Source organism: Nematolebias whitei, chromosome 1, assembly GCF_014905685.2.
Source record: "Nematolebias whitei isolate Nwh7 chromosome 1, NemWhi1, whole genome shotgun sequence".
NCBI lineage: Eukaryota > Metazoa > Chordata > Actinopteri > Cyprinodontiformes > Rivulidae > Nematolebias > Nematolebias whitei.
In genome coordinates, this window is record NC_056498.1 from 39,722,977 (window position 1) to 39,743,774 (window position 20,798).

Below are 20,798 nucleotides of genomic sequence, written 5' to 3' on the forward strand. Positions count from 1 at the left end.
GTGCTGTTTTTAAAGCGCTTTATAAATAAAGTTATGGACGGATTCTTCTTTGCTGAAACATTTCGTGTTTTATCCAAAAGTCTTCTCAGTCTGAGGAGCTGCAACAAACTCGGTCTGATAAGCAGCGCCTACTCATAGTGGATCAGCCAGTTTGTGGATGACATCCATAACTACCTGTAGTTGATCACATGTAAAAGTTGATCACATGTAAAAGGAGCCCAACAATAGATGTTAGTGCCCTAATGGCTTCTTGCTATTTACAGAGGGCTGAGTGATACTTTCAGTAACGTTATGCTGTTATTCTCTGTGAATAGCAAGCGGCCGTCAGGGCACTAACAGTCAGTCGTTAGTCTGATGGTCCTCCTTTTGCATGTGAACAGCTAGTTTTGGCTGTCACCAGCCAAGATGTTGAGTTTACATTTGGTGTGGTAGTAGCTGAGATTCATCCCGAACGCTTGTTGAGCTAACGGATCGTGCAAGATCTTTAAGCTTCAGCACACGAGGCAGCGGGCGATAAGCATCCATTTAAAGTTTGTGATGAACTCTCGTCTCTGTGTTCAGGTTGGTACGTGGAAGCCCGCCCATCAATCCAAAGGGATTTACGTGTCATGGGTTCTGCTCATCGTTCTCTGTCTGCTCACCCTGATGAGAGCCGTCTATTGGAGGTGTCTGAGGATCAGCTGCCCCATCTCAAACGTCACGTAGAGGAACTGCGAGGAGGGATGAAGGACGGGAGGAAACCAGCAGATGATCTGAGGGTTGGGTTTCTGAGCGGGTTAAGGAAACTGTCAAACCCAAGAGAACAAGGAGTTTAGGATATTGGACTGAGAACATAAAGAGCTGCTAGCTGTTAAAACGGAGATGCTTTTAGTGCCTTGATGTTTCCATCTGTTGCCTCGTGCTGAACTACGGAGCAGGATTAGTCTCGGGAAGGTTCAACTGTGGCTTCACGAAGCAGCTTTAGTTACATTAACACGCCGCCCGCCTGCTTCAAACGAACGGTGAATCTTTATTTTTAAACTGTCACCAAACTCTAAAGTTTCTGCTTCTCCTTTGTGAGCGTTCAGCGTATTAATCTGACAGAACTGCTTCCTGAGAGGCTTGTTTGGGTTGCGTCATAAAAGATAAATAAAATAAATACTTTTTTTTTTCTGTTTGCATTTGGAGCCGGGACGACTAATCCAGGCAGCGACAGTGAGGCCACACTTTACAAATCTTCAAAATGCCCCGCTATAAGATAAGATAGAACTTTATTGATCCCGCAGGTTCTTGCTTATGCACTAATTAAATCATCTAGTCATAAATTGTCAGATTTAATTATTTAAAGTCCTTTAATAATGATGTGACTGGTTTCAATCAGCCTCACCCTGTTAGTTTTTTCTCTTGTTGCTTTTATTCTGCTGTGAAAACCAAACGTTTGTTTTGGATTATCTTTTGTTTGTAGAATTTGGCTCTAAATCCATAATTTGCGATTCTTATCCAAGCTCCGCCCATTTTCCATAAGGTCTATCCTAAGTCTGCTAATAATCAGCTGTAGCATGACTGAAATCTTGACTGTCAGGATTTGCTGAACTTAGATTTGTTGAATCTGCTTCATAGTCCAGAATAAACTCCTCTGAAGGATTATTCGGGCGCAGCAAAGAGATCGAATCTCTTCGTGTTTAAACTCGTGACTCGTTACGTCCAACAAAGGATTAAATCGTAAAGTAATGTAGTGAGGGCTCTGCAGCTGCAGTGCACTGGTTGAAACCGTTGCAATTTAGGGATTTTATTAAAATATGATGAACGAATACCTTCTCTATGGGTCCCTTGAAGGAAATATAAAATATAATCCTAATGAGCAAACGTTTTTAAGCAGTGCAAACAACTAGTGATAATTTTGAGCAGAAAAGTTCTACATTTTAGCTACTTTGTGCTAACAAAAGTGTTTTCAATACAAACTGGGAAATCCAATGTCCAAATAAGGTTTTAAGTTTACTCTTTCAAACGACATCAAGAAATCCTCATTAGAATATGATAAAAACGGGATTAAGGCCTATTTTCCAGGAGTGATTCAGATCAGCCAAGATAAATCCAACCATATCTCTGGAACCGCTCTGCTCGAGCTACGGATCAAAATGTAACAAAAATACAAAAATTAGTTCAGTTTGACCAAAACATGATAAATTCAGGTTTAATGGGATCGGTCACATGTAGCAGGATTGTGCCACAAAATTCTTACTAATTATTAAAAAACAACGGGAACAAGTGAGATTTTGCTGAATTGTCACGTTTCGTTTAGACAAACTGATGTTGAATCTCAAACCAAAACAAAAGAAGAAGAATGGTGATAAAATCATTCAGTTTAGGGATGCACGATATTGGATTTTTGGCCGATTTCCGATATGCCGATATATTAAAACTTATTCGGCCAATAACCGTAGTTAAAAAAAGTTGAGTTAAACAGCCTCCAGTTTATCTTTTATTTTATTTTTGATAACCAAAGAACTGTTTGACATCAGCTGACGTTGTAATTTCGATAAAAAGATTTGGAAATAAAAGTTTTAGTTCGTTCACGGAGCTCTAAAAGCATCTCTGTCCCGTCAAACAGCCTGAATGAACGGATGAGAACGGTGAGGTCGTTGTTTATTTACTGTCAGTTTACTCGTACGTTAAAAGAACTACGATAACTTAAATGTTTTAAGACCAATGAACGGCCTTTGTAGAATAAAATGATCAAGTTTAATCGTGTATATTTAAAATAAATGTAGAAGAGTTGCAGTTTACTGGTGGAGGGTTTGAAGATTGTTTACACAAAGAAACGATGACGAGACTTGAAATAATTATATTTTTTATTAGTTTTGTGGTGTCTGCTGTGTGATCATCTCTTAAGGGTTTTGGGGACATGTAATCTGATTTTCTTTTGTTTTAACACTTGTTTTTTTTAATCTGTTGTCATAATGAGAAAACCTTGAACAATTCATATTTTTCCTTCCATGTTTAAATAGTTTCTCCATTTTGTGTAAGAATCTGTTGAAGCGCACGAGGAGCTCGTACGATGTGGTTCTGTATAACCCCTCTTGTCGTAGACGTCGTGAATCCTAACTTCAGTGTAAATCTTCAGGTGGAGGTGATTTCCTGAACAGAGTGATCTGTTTTGTTGATGACTGTGAACCTTGTTGCACTACATCAAACTGAAGTCCTGCTGTTCGTTTCTGTCTTGGGTCGAGGGTTTTTGTTTATTATTGTGGAACAGAGTAAAACTTTTAACAAATATCAAACGGGTTTTTCCTCTTTATTTTGTTTATGGGGTGTATTTTATTTATATTATTTAGTTTATTTCGTATATTTAGTTATGGCTCCCCTCAGGGCTGTGTGCTGAGCCCCCTCCTGTTCACATGACTGTGCACCCACCCATCCAGGCTGTCATTTTGTAAAGCTTGCAGATGATCCAGCGGTGGTGGGATGCATCACAAACTGATGAGTCCAGCTACAGGCAGGAGGTGGAACACCTGGAGAGCTGGTGCAGGAAGAACAACCTTCACACCTCCAGATGCATGAAGAGGGCCACCTGCATCATGAAGGACCCCACTCACCCAGCACACACACTGTTTGCCCCGCTCCCCTCAGGCAGGAGGTTGAGGAGCATTAAGGTAGAACCACTAGACTGAGGAACAGCTTCTACCCTGAAGCTGTTAGACTCATGAATCCCAAACTTGAAAAAAATCATTCCTCGTTAATTGTAGATCTGACACTTTATCCGTGCTGCTGATTTCTTACCCATCTGCTCAAAACAGACTCATGTTCAGGCTGCTGTTTAAGACATCACATTATATTACATTATTAGTGTTTAGAGTATATTTTAGATCCTTATACTCTGTTTATTTTTATTTATACTTTATATATATTGCCTTTTTTTTTTTTTTGGTGTAACTGGGACCTTAAGTACACGGTTTAGTTCCACCTCATGCACCACATGATGTGAATGACAGTAAAGTCTTGAACCTTGAACAGCCTTCCATATCATCTGTCTTAGAGAAGCTTATTTCTATGCGGCCCTTCTTTTGGTTTTAATATCGTAATTTGGCCCATCCCTGTCCTAGATTGTCCTCATCTGTCCATCCATAAGACCATCCACAGTAAGTTGTCCATGGTGGAACTCAATGTCCTCAGATTACGGCTCCACATATCTTTTTTTTATTAAAACCACCTCCACCAAGGAACTCTTTTGGTTTTGGTCGTCTTACTGGTTCTTTAATAGAACCATTGTTTATTTACATCATCATTTTCAGTCAAGTTGACCTTTGACCCCACCACCATCATGTTTATACCTAAAAGACTCAGATTCAGGATTGTTGTGTGAGAATTCACGCTTTGACGGCTGATGGTTTACCGACAGGTGTCCTGTGTCTGTTGGTGGCGCTCTTGTTTTTGCGCTCGCATAAAATTTCTCTTCTTAAAGTTATATTTTAATACGCTCCTTTGTGTCGTTTGAAACAATTCAGAAAATTAACGATAACAGTCTGACAAAGCTTTGTAAAGTACTGATTAAAAAAACATTAAAACGTAAAACGTGTTTAATATTTGTGATTTGTCATTAGACTCTTTGTGTTTCTGTGAGGACAGAAGTAAAAAAAAGTCTCAGCAGTGAGTTTACGTAACGTTTGTTTCATCAGATAATGTGAAAAAAGAGAATTATAATAAACATTAACTATGAAAAGCTGCTGATTTATCTTTAAAGCTCAAATCAAGCCTTGTTTTCAAGTTATATACATAATTTGTTGGTAACTTTATAAACTTATTTTTATAACCACAAGAGGTCAGCAGACAGAGGGTTTTAAAAAATAAAACCCAACACTTCTCTGGAAGCATGTATAACATTTTTTAATATATTTTGACAAATTCCAGCTGCCTCTCATTAACAACAATGTTGTGAAAGTTTACCTGCCAGAGTTTGTGTTTACCTGTAAGGTTTATTTAATGTCCTGGGATTTCTCTTTTGCTCTTCTTTCAGTTTGTGTTTCCTCAGTCAGATGGCCACGCCCACTCTCACCTGTCTCCAATGAGCGACCTCCTCAGCTGCCTCCACTTTGTCAATTACCTCCCCAGATAGCGAACAGTCTCTGGACGGGATCTGTTCTGGATCTAGCGTATAGGCTCCGGAACGGATCCTCAAAACAGACCCGGATCGGAGTTCTTGCACACCGGAATGGATCCGGAACAGATAAAGCCTCACTGTTCTCTTTAAGTGTTTTTTTTTTCTCCTTTTCAATATTTATTTCTCAGGTTTTTTAATTTTAAGGAAGCCAAGAAAAACCTGTTATGTAGAACATGCTCATAACTTTGTCATTTCAAGTTTGTTCTACTCGATGTGTATAAGACAACCGGCCTCAAATCACAGGACATTAAATAAACCTTACAGGTAAACACAAACTCTGGCAGGTAAACTTTCACAACGTTGTTGTTAATGAGAGGCAGCTGGAATATGTCAACTCACCACTGAGGTGTTTTTTTTAACTTGTCTTCACAGAAACATAAATTCAAAGAGTCTAATGACAGTCAGGTTCAGGTCAACGTGGTATTTTCTTTTGAACACAACATCTGATTAAGGAGTTTATTTTAAAGCTTTGTTAAAAAAACTAACAATAAATGCCGTCAACCTAAATGTTACTTTATAAGTTGTTTTCATAAAATTAAGTTTCATGTTCAAAATCTGGATATTTGTTTTGCACTAAGACACACATTTAATATTTGTGTGCACACATCTCCATTTAAAGTGGCGTTAGTGATTTTTCTTTTTCTTTACAGCGAGTATCCTGGTTCATGAGTCTAACAGCCTCAGGGTAGAAGCTGTTCCTCAGTCTAGTGGTTCTACTCTTAATGCTCCTCAACCTCCTTCCTGAGGGGAGCGGGGCAAAAAGTGTGTGCTGGGTGAGTGGGGTCCTTCACGATGCAGGTGGCCCTCTTCCTGCATCTGGAGGTGTAGATGTTTGTGATGGTGGGGAGGCTGACTCCGACATCTTCTGTGCAGCCTCCATGCCACACGCTGATGCTGGAGCACAGGATGCTCTCCACTGCACATTGATAAAATGATCAGATTTTCATTAACAGGTTGTGGAATATTGGAAACTCACTTTTAAACACAAATTTTCACCACATTCGGTCCCAATTTGGAACAACAGATGCATCCTGATAAAACGAAACTCGTTCTTTTATACAAAGATTGGTTGGAGAAACGTCCGTTCAACACTTTGGCAACCTTTTATCATATAATGATTTTATTTTAAAAATACTCATTAATTTGTTCTAAAATTTAATTTGACAGAGTGTTAAAGTAAATTCCTCCTGCTATGATTCAGATGGTTAAAAGTATGATTACATATTCGACTGTTACTCCAAAGAAACCATCTTCAATTATAATGGTTGTGGGTTTGTAGACAGAAAATAATAATAAATTCATAAAGAACACTCTGACCTCTATTTTCTTCCCCTGTACACTAAGAAAACATTTGTTTAAAAATTATGATATCTCTATAAAAAAAATCAGAACCAAATATCTTTATTTTCTACTGCCACAAAAAAACTAAAGGAAACTCTGTTCAAAATTATGTATGAAATTTACCCTTGTAGTGACTTTTTGTAAAATAAATTTAATATAAATACAAATTCATGTGCATTCTGTAATTCAGATGTTGAGACAGCAAACACATTTTTTTAATTGCAATTTCATTTATGTTTTTTGGAAATATTTTCAGAGTTGGCTCTTATTTTATTCCACCTTTAAATTTTGCTATAATAAAATTTGGTCTATCAACAGGAGATGAAGATTTTAATTATGGTAATAAGAGTTTAATCCATCTGGCCAAATATTTTATTCACAAATGCCATTTCCTGAAAATTACCTCCATTTTCAAAAAAAATTTCAGTTAAATAATTTTATTTAAGGGAGTGCTTAAATGCTGCAACATTCCAAAAGCCCAGTCTTTACACCAGTATATTATTAACTTTGTAATTGTAATTGAATTGTAACTCCTCTTGCATTTGTAAACCCATCCATCCATTATCTTCTGCTTATTTTGAAGTCAGGTCTTGCAGCAGCATCTTGAGCAGGGAGGTCCAGACATCTCTTTCCACAGCCTCTTCCAGCTCTTCTGGGAGGACTCCAAGACGTTCCCAGGTCAACCGAGAGACATAGTCTCTCCAGCGTGTCCTGGGTCTTCCCCGGGGTCTCCTCCCAGTCAGACATGCCCGAAGCACCTCCCTATGGTGGCACCCAGGGGGCATCCTTACCAGATGCCCGAACCAACTGGCTCCTCTCAACGTGAAGGAGCAGCGGTTCTACTCCAAGTCTCTCCTGACAACTGAACTTCTCACCTTATCTCTAAGGGAGAGTCTAGCTACCCTGCGGAGAAAACTCATTTCAACCACATGTATCCACAATCTCATTCTTTCAGTCACTACCCAGAGCTCATGACCAGAGATGAGGGTAGGAACGTAGACCAACCGGTAACCAGAGAGCTTTGTCTTACAGCTCTGCTCCCTCTTAACCACAATGAACTGGTACAGAGTCCACAATACTGCAGATGCTGCACCAGTCCGTCTGTCAATCTCACGCTCCATACTTCCCTGACTCATGAACAAAATCCCGAGATACTTGAACTCCTCCACTTGAGGCAGAACCTGACCCTTGACCTGAAGAGAGCAATCCACCCTTTTCCGGTTGAGGATCATGACCTCAGATTTGGAGGTGCCAATTCTCATCACACTCAGCTGCGAACCACTCCAGTGAGTGCTGAAGATCACGGCACGATGATGCCAACAGGACCACATCATCTGCAAAGAGCAGAGATGGAATCCTGAGGCCACCGAAACGGAAACCCTCTTCCAGCTGGCCGCACCGAGAAATTCTGTCCATAAAAGTTATGAACAAAATTGTGACAACGGGCAGCCCTGGTAGAGTCCAACTCCCACCCTGAAGGGGTCTGACTTACTGCCGGCAATGTGAACCAAACTCTCACACCACTTGTATAGGGACTGAACAGCCTGTAACAATGGGCCTCCAATCCCATACTCACAGAGCACCCCCCACAGTGTACCCCAAGGAACACGGTCGAATGCCTTCTCCAAGTCCACAAAACCCATGTAGACTGGATGGGCAAACTCCCATGACCCCTTAAGGACCATAGTGAGGGTAAAGAGCTGATCCAGTGTTCCACGGCCAGGACGGAACCCACATTGTTCCTCCTGGATCTGAGGTTCGACCAACGATCGGACTCACTTCGCCAGTACCCCTGAATAGATCTTACCAGGGAGGCTAAGGACAGTGATGCCCCTATAATTGGAGCACACCCTGCGGTCCCCCTTTTTGAATATAAACCCATGAAGCATTTTTATATTTCAAAGCTGGATTTATGTTCTGTATCCAGGGCCAGAATATGAGCCCGAAGTCTTTGATAATGAATGGCCATTGACTTTACAGACTGTTGAGTCAACTGTTTATCAAAAGGCGATGATGAATATTTTCACTGAAGGATTGTTCTCTGATGGGGATTGCAGCAAATTACTAATATATCCTCTTTAACCCCTCTCCAGGACCACAGGGCTTAACACCTGAACGCAACATGACAGCTGACTGGCAGAGCTCCCTCGGTGTGTGTGTCGGTGTGTGTGTGTTTGCGTCTGGAAGGAGGGGTCGAGGCAAAAGGAGTTCAGTTTATTTTCAGCTGTCATCGCTACCCTGACAGAGATCAGTGCAGTGACCTCAGCACAGATTACATACATGCATGGACGTACAGACACACATGTTTAAAGTGTTAAACACACCGAAATCTATACCACACACATGTTTAGCATCAGCATTTTAGCTTTTCAGCAGTTTTTATTTTTATTTAAAGTTTAGGCAGAATTTTTGACTTTCTGAGTTAGAATTTCATCTTTCTGGAGCATTTTGTTCAAGTTTTTGGAGGATAATTTTAACAGCTGTTGCTTACGTGGCTTAGGCTTCAACCATGTTTGCTTTTGCAAAGTTGGAGTCACAAATAGTGTTTTCAGAAGCAAATATAAACTTTGAGTTTACAATTTTTAGCTGCTGAAAATTACAAAAAGAAAAACAAAGCAAAACATGAGTCGTTAGCATAAAAACATTACCATCTATACCATACCATACATCCAATACATCCCATTCCATACCATACCATACCATACATACCATCCCGTACCATCCCATACCATACCATATATCCCATCCCATCCCATACATCCCATCTCATCCAATCCCATACCATATCATACCATACCATACCATACCATACCATACCATACATACCATACCATACCATAACATACCATAACATACCATACCATATCATACCATAGACATGTGCCTAATGATATGTCATGTATCACTGGGCACTTGTGAGTGGGTATACTGAAATTCTTAAGCTTTTCTAGTGGGTATACTCCGTATACCCAAGTATCGCATAGACTACACGACCTCCTCCACCACTCCACAGCCCTCTGTGTGGAGCAGAGAGCTGCCATCTAGGGTGCTCCGGGAGCAGATGGGGGCCTTGCTCAAGGGCCCATACTGGGGAAAATGAGGGTGTTGGCAGGTGTGGGTGTTTCATCTTTCCCATCCACATTTTGATGTTGTCGGTCCGGGGAGTTGAGCTGGCAACCTCCCGATCACAGGCCCACCTTCTATAACCACTGCACTACCACTTCCCACTTGACTTTTATTAATCGTAAATAACTCAAATCTCCTTGTGTCCAGTCAAGTTAGTCATAAAGAATGATTTGTTTTGCATGATCCAGGTTTGTAATTAGAACCGAAGATCTGAGGCACATCTAACCAGAGCTGCTCCCCTCAGAGGTTATTAAAGTTTTCACTCAACTAACATTAATTATTCTGGATGTGAAGCCGTCCATATCATCACCTCCCTCAGCTGCTGACCTCACCCGACATGCCTCGTCCTAACTGACAGCTCCCAGTCCTTGTGATGTGAGAAACAAGAACTGGGCTCAGCAGGTTCTGGGACTCCCCACCCCTCTGAGACACGCCCGGCAACAAGGCAGACGGGTTTAAACCCTCACGCAACCGACAGGGACACAAAGTCCAATCTGTAACCCAAACCGGGCCCACACCACCGCTACACATGTCCGGGTCGTAAATCTCTCCGCGACCCCGGAGCTTTGTCACACTTTGATGTTTTCTCACACTTTCCCCAGGAGAACATTCGTCTGATTTTAAATAGAAGAGGAGACTGTTGGCTGAATGTGGGGATGTAAAACAGACGTGCGCCTAAATGTGCTGCGTTAACCAGTCCTCAGAGAGGAGTTAGCAGGATCTAATGAGCTCTGATGAAAATAAATCACCTCCGGCTCAGAGAAAAAGCTGCTGTCACTCATCTCGTATGAAACTGTTGATTAGTCCTCTAACTGAGCGAACGGGGTGGAAAAGGATTTATGATGGTAGTGCTATCCTATAGTTAGGGTTGGCTTGGGTTTCTTGAGCTATCCCTTAGTTATGCTGCTATAGGCTTAGACTGCTGGAGGACAAACTGATCATATTCCCTCACTGTGCTGCTGTCTTTACTGTCTCTACTCTGCCTGTTTGTGTTTGTAATTATTTCTATCTTAACATGTTTTATGTCTTTCCTCCTATAGAAAGTTCACCTGGACCTGTCACTCTGTGTTTGTTTCTCCTTCCTGTCCTCTCAAACCCAACCGGTCGAAGCAGATGGCCACTCGTCCTGAGCCTGGTTCTGCTGGAGGTTTCTTCCTGTTAAAAAGGAGTTTTTTCTTTCCACTGTCTCCTCTGTGCTCGCTCAGGATGGGAGACTGTGACGAAGTGAAGAGTCAACACAATCTGCTGCTTCCTTAGATAGAGAACTACTGATTGACGTTTACATGGACAGCACTGTGGCACAGTTGGTGGAGCTGTTGCCTCTCAGCAAAAAAGGTTGCCGGTTCAATTCCTGGCCTGGGACCTTTCTGGGTGGAGTTTGTATGTTCTCTCTGTGCATGTGTGGGTTTTCTCCATATACTCCAGTTTCCTCCAGAATAAAAACATGCATGTTAGGCTGATTGGTAACTCTAAATTGTCCCGAGGTGTGAGTGAGAGAGAGTGAATGGTTGTTTGTCTTGTTTGTCTCTATGTGTCCCTGTGATGGACTGGAGACCTGTCCAGGGTGTCCCCTACTTCTCACACAGTGACTTCTGGACATGAGCATCAGTGACTCCCATGACCCGAAAAGGAAGAAGCAGGTAAAGATAATGGATGGATGGATGGATGGATGGATGATGAGAAGTATGTTTGGAGGACTCGAGGTGAGACGTTCTAGTCCACAACACTGAACCAACTGTCAGGCACGGCGGTGGTGGCATTATGCTGTGATACTGGTTGAAGGAATAAAGAAGAAATTAAATTTCTTCCACTTAACTTCAAATGATTGACGATTGAAACTTAGACACAGTTGGGTGGTCCAACAGCCAACATTAGGCTTCAGGAAAGACCCGGACCTTTACCCTATTAGATCTGTAGACTGCGCCTAAAGGCCAAGTCCATACAGGACCCAAACCAGTGGCACATTAAACAAACTCTACACATTTTTCCAATAAGTATCATCAAATATATGGCCAGATGTATGGCAGAAGTTGAATTAAGATTTAAAAAATGGAATAATATGCCATGAAAGCAAACTCAGTTTTGGTGCACTCCTTTGTCCAGTTCTTTTACTGGTTCTATGCTCCTGTAAGGACTTTTTAAGTCCCAGCAGAAAACAACCTTTGCTGGATGAAAACAAGGTTTCTGGTTCTGTAAAGGTAAAAAGCTGCGTGAGGAGATCAGTCAGCAGGATTCCTCCCATGTGAAATCCTAGAAAAGTCCTGGATCTGAATTCCCAGGAGCCCAGAATGAGGCGGACAGCGGAAAATGAAAACGATAGTCGTACTTGATGGTGGGTTTAGTTTGAGTTACATCATCTTTTCATCACGTCCAGCTATGTGTCCTCGCGTCTCAGACGCAGTCACACGCTTGACACTCTATCAGCTGATGTGCTGAGCTCGCCTCGAGACATGTACTATTTTAAGAAGCTAAAAATATAAATAAAAGAAGGATACGTCGTTTTATTTGACTTTACTAAATATACCCACCGGCTATAAAAATTTAATTCCTATTCTTTTATTGGGATTTTCAAAATAAACCTAATGCGTATTTTCTAAAATCTTTTTTAAAAGCTGTGGCTTCATCCTGTCCAAACTTATCACACTTAACGAGCGTTTTCTGAGGCTGGATTCGCTGCTCGACCTACAAACTGTTTCAGGGCTGGATGAAGAAACCGAGTCGGACTCAAAGAGAAGAGCTGGTCAGGAGATGAGCTCTGATCCTGAAGGCAGGACGGATCTTTAACACAGCGAGTTTATCATCATCATTATTATTCTCCAGGTCTCTCTTGTAAATGAGTCCTCGTGGCTCAGTGGGGCTAACCTGTTTAAATAAAGGTTGAATGAATCCTATAAGTAAGTTTTGTTCATGAGGGGAATGGTGGTGCAGAGGTTAGAGAGCTTTAGCTTTTAAAAATCATCCATCATCTTTACCCACTTCTTCTTTTTCGGGTTGCAGAGGTCACTGGTGTCCATGTCCAGCCATCACTGCGCAAGGCAGGGAACACATGGACTGGTATCCAGTTCATTACAGGGACAACTGGACAGCAGGGTTGCCAGATAAACATAAATACAGCACTTTTTTTTTAAACCCCATCCTTTTCTGTGTACATGTTTACCAAACACGCCTCGTCTTACAACACCCTCACTCAGCACATATGTCAATTGGAGTCAAAATACAATAATTTTAAAGCAACGGTAAAATACCAGTAGTTCATTTCTTATCCGGCAACCCTGCTGGACAGGTCTCCAGTCCATCACAGGGACACAGAGACAAACAAGACAAACAACCATTCACTCTCTCTCTCACCTAGGGACAATTTAGAGTTACCAATCAGCCTAACATGCATGTTTTTGATCTGTGGGAGGAAACTGGACAAAACCCACGCATGCACGGAGAGAACATGCAAACTCCTCCCAGAAAGGTCCCCAGGCCAGGATTTGATTCTGTGACCTGCTAGCTGAGGGGCGGCAGCGCTACCAACTGAGCCAATGTGCTGCCCGCTTTTAAAAACCATTTAGCTAATTTTACCTCATCGTTAGCCTTTTACTACTTTTAGCTTGTAGCTACTTTTAAGGGGGGTGGTGGCGCGGAGGTTAGAGAAGGTGGGCCTGTGATCAGAAGGTTGCCGGTTCAACTCCTTGGTCTGACAACATCAAAATGTGGATGAGATAGGTGAAACACCCACACCTCCCTCCACCCTCATTTGCTCCACTCTGGGCCCTTGAGCAAGGCCCTTAACCCCCACCATCTGCTCCCCCCCAGCTGGCAGCTCTCTGCTCCACACAGAGGCTGTGGTAGCTCGGTGTCTGTGGTTGTGTCAGGAAGAACATGTGGTGTAAAAACAACCACCAAGTCTTCGTGTGAGTTAGTTCACTGTGGCGACCCCTGAAGGAGGAACAGCTGAAAGAAGAACAAAGAAATAAAAGTAAGTTTTGTGTAAGGCCTCTGTGTGTGGGCTTGTTTGCCCTGTTAGCAAAATATTTCATGAATCACTGAATGGATTAAAATTAAACTTTCAAACTAAATCCCTGCTGAACATCTACAAAAGATTAACTTTTAAAGTCAATCACTGCTAATCAACCTCAACCTACACAAACATGTGAATCTACCAGATAAAGAGCTCAAACTTGCAGCAGCATCAGCAGCAGCATCATCAGCAGCAGCAGCATCAGCAGCAGCTCACTGTCATCTGCACGACACACTTTAGGAGCTGCTAAATGATGACGGGACATTTCCCAGCATCGTGATATTCAAGGGTTGACCAAAACAATTAAAAGTGTCTTAGAAAGATGAGCAGTCTGAAACCCCGACAGGGTACATTCCTTAAACGCTGTCTTTCATTTTAAAAAGGACATTTTTATTATTAAGGTTTATTATTATTTATTGTTGCATTCAGCATTAAATAAAGTTGTCAGAAATGTCTTTGAACCCTGACACCACAACCATGAAACCATTTATGACCACTGGGTTTATATCTTGTAATAATAATAGGAAAAGTATCTTATTAGCGATCATTCAACATCTCAACACCTCCAACCAGTGAAACTCAACCCACACCACGGTCCCAACCCCGATTCGTTTACTGCAGGCTGCACCGTAAATGTGCTTTTGAAACACCATCGACACGTTTCATTTACCGGTAAACGCCGTTTACAAAAGCTGCTTTATCTTTTTAAAATGGTGCAATAAACAAACATGTTGTGTGAAGTTGGAGCCACATTTGTTTTGTTGCTCATATCTCTCCAGTTTTAATTTCTCTCTGTAGGAGCCTAAACTAAATTTTGCAAAGATTATATGTATAACTGAAGCTACTTGTTTTATGTGTAGATCTTTGATGGCTTGAGGTTGGTCACATGTTTATTTAAGTCATGTGATGTGGGTGGGGCGTGGCAGGAGAGAAAGTCCAGACAGACTAGTTGGGGAGTGAAGCCAAACAGTTTATTGACCTCCATAGCTCTTTTTCTGTTTATGGATAAGTTGTTTTTGCTTACTTTTTTTGCTGTACATGTTTCATTTTTAAGTAAACCTTTAAACACAAGCCACTGAGAATAATTATTTTTTCTGAACAAGAATTATGCCGGAGGCCATGGGAGCGTCAGGCTCAGGTTTCACTCAATAAGAATTTACACTCTCCATTGGCTCCTTGTTCAATTCAGAATAGAATTCAAAATCTTACTTATAACCTACAAAGCCATCAACAACCTAGATCCATCTCACATTACAGATCTTAATGTTCCATATTTTCCTAACAGAGCACTTTGCTCTCAGACAGCAGGTTTATTTGTGGTTCCTAGAGTTTCCAAAAGCAGAATGGAAGGAAGCTCTTTCAGTTATCAGGCTCCTCTCTTGTGAACCAACTTTCAGTTTCTGTCCGTGAGGCTGACACATAGTCCAGTTTTAAGACTTTCCTTTTTGATAAATCCTATAGTTAGGGTCAGCTTGGGTTTCCTGTGCTATCCCTTAGCTATTGGCTTAAACTGCTGGAGGACAAATTGACCACATTTCCTCACTCCTACTCTCCATGTTTACATCAGTTCAGGTCGTTAATCTGTTTGATTTTCTTCCTAAAGACACTACAACTGGTGTCCATGTCTCCTTCCTGTCCTCTCAACGCTGTTGCGTTTTGGGAGCTGACTGCGGGTCATCAGTCACTGCAGCTAGCTACGGCAAGCTGTGGGCCTCAGGCTTCCTCTCTGACCCTGGACCCTCAGCCAGCCCCCACCGCTTCCTCTGGTTCTATCTCTCTCAGAAGTGGCAACTTGTTCAGGTGAGTACTCTGCATTGGCCATGATCGTATAGTGGTGAGTACTCTGCGTCTTGGCCGCAGCAACCCCGGTTCGTATCCGGGTCACGGCACCAACTGTTAAAGACGGGAGCAGGCTGCGGACCACCGGATCCGGAAACCCCCTCCAGTCCATGTCTTTACCCCCGGCTCGAACTTCCCTCAGAAGTGGCAACTACACTAATCAATAAATCAAGGAAAAGTCAATTAAGTTTTATCAATTATATTAGAGAAGGCAGGAAAAGATTACAATTCACAGTGCTGGACTCTACAGTCTGTGACGCGTTCACAGACCTGGAAGAAGAGCCTCGATGTCTCGTCTCATTACTCCTTTATAGGGTCCTAGACTCCGCCTTTGCAGAAGGGGAGCTCAGCCTATCAGTGTATGAGGGGGCGTGGCTAAATGTGGTCTTATGTGGACTGACGTGTTAGGAAATATGAGACGGTGCTTCAAAGCCTTTCTACGTGATGTGGTAAGCAGATTAAACTATTTGACTGATATTGAAATCCCAGGGAGACTCTCTTTAGAGTTTGCTGGCCCAGTTTAACCCAGTCAGAACCAGGTCATAATTTCATTATAATCCCGTCTCTGAGCAGATCAAAACCATAGGACCAGTCTAGATTAAAAATATCTTAACAACTCCCAACCAGTTATGGCAGATTTCCACAAATTCTGAGCATGTTTCTGTTAGACGGTTGTTCCTGTTAAAAGGGAGTCATTCCTTTCCACTGTCACCTCCATGCTGCTCAGGATGGGAGGTTGTGACAAAGTGAAGATTTCACAAAATCCTTGAATTTCTTGGATTGATCATTTTTATTAATTGGAATTTCATAACAAACAGGTCAATGTGTTGTAAAACCTCAAACTTGAAAAATGTGGGGGCATCCGCAAATCGTTGCATTCTTCATAAAATCAATGTTTATTTATAATGGAACATAGTAAATAATATCAAATGTTTAAACTAAGAAATTTTATCTTTCAAAAAAATATTAAGGTATTATTTATAAATAATGGGAGCAACACATTTAAAAAATGTTGGGACAGGTCCATGTTTCCCACTGAGCTTTACAACAGTTTCTAGGACCTGAGGAGACCAGTTGTTGGAGGTTTTGGAGGGAATTTTGTCCTATTCTATTTTTTTTTTAATCATTATGAATTAATTTCAACTGGTGAAAGATCTTGACTGCAGGCAGATTAGTTCACCACTTGGACTCTTCTACTTCCATCTTCTATCTTGCCTTGCTGTTGTAATGGATGCAGTGTGTGGTTGGACATTGTCTTGCTGAAATCAGCAAGACCTCTGAAAAAGACACAGTCCGAATGGGAGTATATACAGTTCTAAAACTTGTATATATTGCTTTGATGGATCTTTTCCATAAGCTGCACATTCCAGAGGCACTAATGCACCCTCATACCATCAGAGAGGCAGGTTTTTGAACAGTGCACTGATAACAGGCTGAATGGTCCCTTTCCACTTTAGTACAGAGGACAAGGTGTTCATAGCTCCAAAAAGAATTTCAAATTTGGATCCAGCTGACCTCAGAACAGTTCCTCAGTCCATTTGAAAGCTTTGGTTCACAACGGTGGTGTTTCTGTTCATGGGCAACCTTTAGTTTTATTGCAAACACTCTCTGAAGGAAGAGCATTAACAACATTTGTCTTCATTGAATTCTGTTGTAAAACCCTTCACCTCCCACCACAACACCAGTGTTATTAGTTCGTGACATGTTGCCACACCAGACACAGAACGAGTCAATCAGCTGACCGGAGCACATTTCCTGCCTCCCATGCTCGACGCTAATTTTAAACCAGTGTAATGCGTAACATCATCCAGGCTGCGTGGAGGCCGTCTGGAACGCCATGTTAAAGTGTTAACGGTCAACAGGTGGGAGAGCAGAGCAACATGGGAAGAACGGGACACCCCTGAGCAATGGTGTGAACCTCGGCAGGAGTTTGTTAGATTAAACAGTTAGGACTCTTGAGCTCGCTAATTAAGAAAGATTTTGAAAAACAGGAGACGAAATGAACAAAAAGCAGCAGTTGAGAACTTATGCACACCTGTTCTATTTTAGCCGTCACATAGCAACAAAAAAAAGGAAAGTCAATAAAATGTTTACGAGGTGTTTGGTCATATGGTGAGTGTAGGCTAAATGTGTCTGATGGGGGGCAATGTCAAGTCAAAGTCAGGGGGTTCTAAACTGAATGAGCTGTTAGTGTTTGCAGCAATTTGTCACTTTCTTTTGCAAAAAAATTAATGTATCAGGTAATTTTTGGATAAATGTTTTACCTGCGTCGCTCCTTATTTCACTAACTGAGGATCTCTGAGGGAAATTAGAGCTAAAAGAATCCCAACAATCAGGACTTGATAAAAATCATTTCATGCTAAACGCCACAGCTCAGCTGCTACCACACGGTGTCAATGTGTCACTGTCAATTAGCTGTGGCAGCCATCTTGACTCTTGACTCAAACTGACACCAAATGTTAGTTGTAGACGTGCACCCAGTGACCACTCTCCAAGTGCTTCATTAGAATACATCCAGTGATCTGTGAGATATTTTGCTAACAGACAGATATCGTTGACTCCATCAGTTGTTTGGGACTCTCAGCTACTACTGCATGGAAATGATAACTTCCAGAGAGCTTCGTTAACTGGATTTTTGAAATATGTAGCTAGCGGCGCGGTGGCGCAGTTGGTAGAGCTGCTGCCTCTCAGCGAATAGGTCGTCGGATCAAATCCCAGCACAGTGCCTTTCTGGGTGGAGTTCGCATGTTCTCTCCGTGCATGCGTGGGTTTCCTCCCACAGACCAAAAACATGCATGTTAGGCTGATTGGTAACTCTAAATTGTCCCCAGGTGAGGGAGAGAGTGAATGGTTGTTTGTCTTGTTTGTCTCCATGTGTCCCTGTGATGGACTGGAGACCTGTCCAGATGTCCCCTGCCTCCCACACATTGATAGCTGGACATGGGCACCAGTGACCCCCGCGACCCGAAAAGGAAAGAGCGGGTAAAGATAATGGATGGATGGACGGATGGAAATATGTAGCTAACACAACAAACACACACAGGCAGTGGTGTAGTCGACATTTTTGTAGTGGGTATACTGCGGTAAAGTTAGTTTTACATTGGACGTTGGACACTGTTGAAGCCACGAAGCACGAATGTCGAACGTCCAACATAAAGCTAACTATACCACCACGGTCGGTCCCTATACTGTGCTTAGAAACCAAAGTATGCTGGAAAGCGCCTCCGGAGCAACTGGGGATAGGGTGTCATGCTCAGAGACACCACGGGATGTGCAATGGCCGGGGATCAAAACCGGGACCTTCGGGTCCCAAGTCGGCTGCCCTGCCCCTACACCATCAAAAACATGTCATAGAATTTATAAAACAGCATCAAAGCCAAACATGTTCAACATTAAGTAATAAGTACAGAAGTATTAATTATACAATAATTTGCTTGTTAAGCGAATGTAATAAACAAGCACCACCGATAGATTGTTACAGAAGCATTTAACTGCCGTTTAACGTATCGATGACATGTGCCCAAGATATGTCATGTATCATTGGGCACTTTTAAGTGGGTATACTGAAATTCTTAAGCTTATCTAGTGGGTATACTCCGTACACCCGCGTATCACGTAGACTACACCACTGCACACAGTCAATGACATTATTACCCTTTACTGAAATGTGGAATGAAACTAGTCACTAGGAAGCACAAGCCAGTCTGTCTCTTGTGCCAGTCCTAAGCCCAGGTACATGGTGAGGGTTGTGTCAGGAAGAGCATCTGACGTAAAACACTTTTGCCAAAACTATAATGTGAGTTCATCTGACTATGATGTTTGCAGATGACATTATGATTTACGGTGAGAACAGGGAACAGGTGGAAGAGAACAGGAATGAAAGTCAGTCGTAGTAAGACAGAGTCCATGTGTAAGAATGAGAGGGAGGAGGTGGAACAGTGAGGCTACAAGGAGCAGAGGTCACAAAGGTGCAGGACTTCAAGGACTTGGGGTCCACTGTCCAGGAAAATGGAGAACGTGGTAAAGAGGTGAAGAAAAGAGTCCAGGCAGGATGGAGTGGATGGAGAAAAGTTTCAGGAGTGATTTGTGACAAAAGGGTGTCAGCAAAGGTCAAAGGAAAAGTTTACAAGACAGTGGTGAGACCAGCTCTGTTGTATGGTCTGGAGACAGAGACATGGACAAAAAGACAGGAGACAGAACTGGAAGTGACAGAAATGAAGATGTTGAGGTTCTTAGGAGAGACAAGGATGGAAAAGATCAGGAATGAGATCATCAGAGGTACTGATACTGGTTACGCTGGCTCAAGTTTAGACTCCTGAACCAGTTTCAGGGTTACTCCATGTGCGCTGGTGTGAAAATGCAACATTATCCATCTGCAGCCTGCAAGATTTCAAATTACTCTGACATTAAGTTACCTTCACTTACAGTTTGCCCAGGCTGCAAATTGATCTAATGATGTTAGGATTCCAAAACAGCAAATAAAATTAAAGAGCTATAAAATGATTTCTACAAGTTCGTTCAGGATTACAACACTGGTTCTGCAACACTGCATCTCCGATGATTACCAGTATGTTGTTCTGGAAGCCTCCTGTTTGTATCCATATCTAATGGTGTGTGGATTTTTGTTATAACGAAAACTAAATAAAACCAATCATCCCCTCTGAGCCCAGGGGATAATGGTCCAAACCAGAGATCACTCTCATGGTAATTAACACCTTACTGAACACGGCTGTCTGGGAAACCCATTAGGAACTACTTTGGGACTAATGCTTCACTTCAAAGCTTTATAATTACGTAAAAATAAATGATGGTGACAAAAGTAAGACTCATCCTTTTTAAGTAAAATGTTTCCCATTTGTTGATGTGCTCCTCTGAATCTCCGCAACCGGGCATGTTTTTTTTTCTTTAGTGGTCAATTATATGTGGTTTCAAAAGATGGATGGATGGATAGATGAGCCAATTGATGGATGGATGGATGGATGAGCCAATTGATGGATGGATGGATGGATGGATGAATGGATGAATGGACTAATGGATGGATGTACCAATGAATAAACGGATGAGTGGATGGATGGATGGGTGAATGGATGGATGGGTGGATGAACCAATGGATGGATGAACCAATGGATGGGTGGATGGATGAACCAATGGTTGGATGAACCAATGGATGGATGGGTGGATGGATGGATGATGGCTGAGTCAATTGATGGATGAATGAGCCAATGGATAGATGGATGTACCAATGGATAGATGGATGTGTGGATGGATGGATAGGTGGATGGACCGATGGATGGATGGGTGGATGGATCAATGGATGGATAGATGGATGGATAGATGAATGAAGCA

At 42.0% G+C, this 20,798-nt stretch overlaps 2 protein-coding genes across 2 annotated transcripts in view; one reads left to right on the forward strand and one right to left on the reverse strand.

Moving 5' to 3' along the window:
- LOC119409972 (type I phosphatidylinositol 4,5-bisphosphate 4-phosphatase-B-like) overlaps nt 1–717 on the forward strand; it is a 6,678-nt gene extending 5,961 nt beyond the window's left edge. The window contains exon 7 of the mRNA XM_037676879.1: nt 562–717. Within this exon, the coding sequence (XP_037532807.1) occupies nt 562–705 (144 nt within the window). The 3' untranslated portion in view covers nt 706–717. The remainder of the gene's footprint in view (nt 1–561) is intronic.
- Nucleotides 718–18,705: 17,988 nt separating this feature from the next.
- LOC119412696 overlaps nt 18,706–20,798 on the reverse strand; it is a 6,989-nt gene continuing 4,896 nt past the window's right edge. The window contains exon 3 of the mRNA XM_037679768.1: nt 18,706–18,781. Coding sequence (XP_037535696.1) covers nt 18,706–18,781 — 76 coding nt within the window. The remainder of the gene's footprint in view (nt 18,782–20,798) is intronic.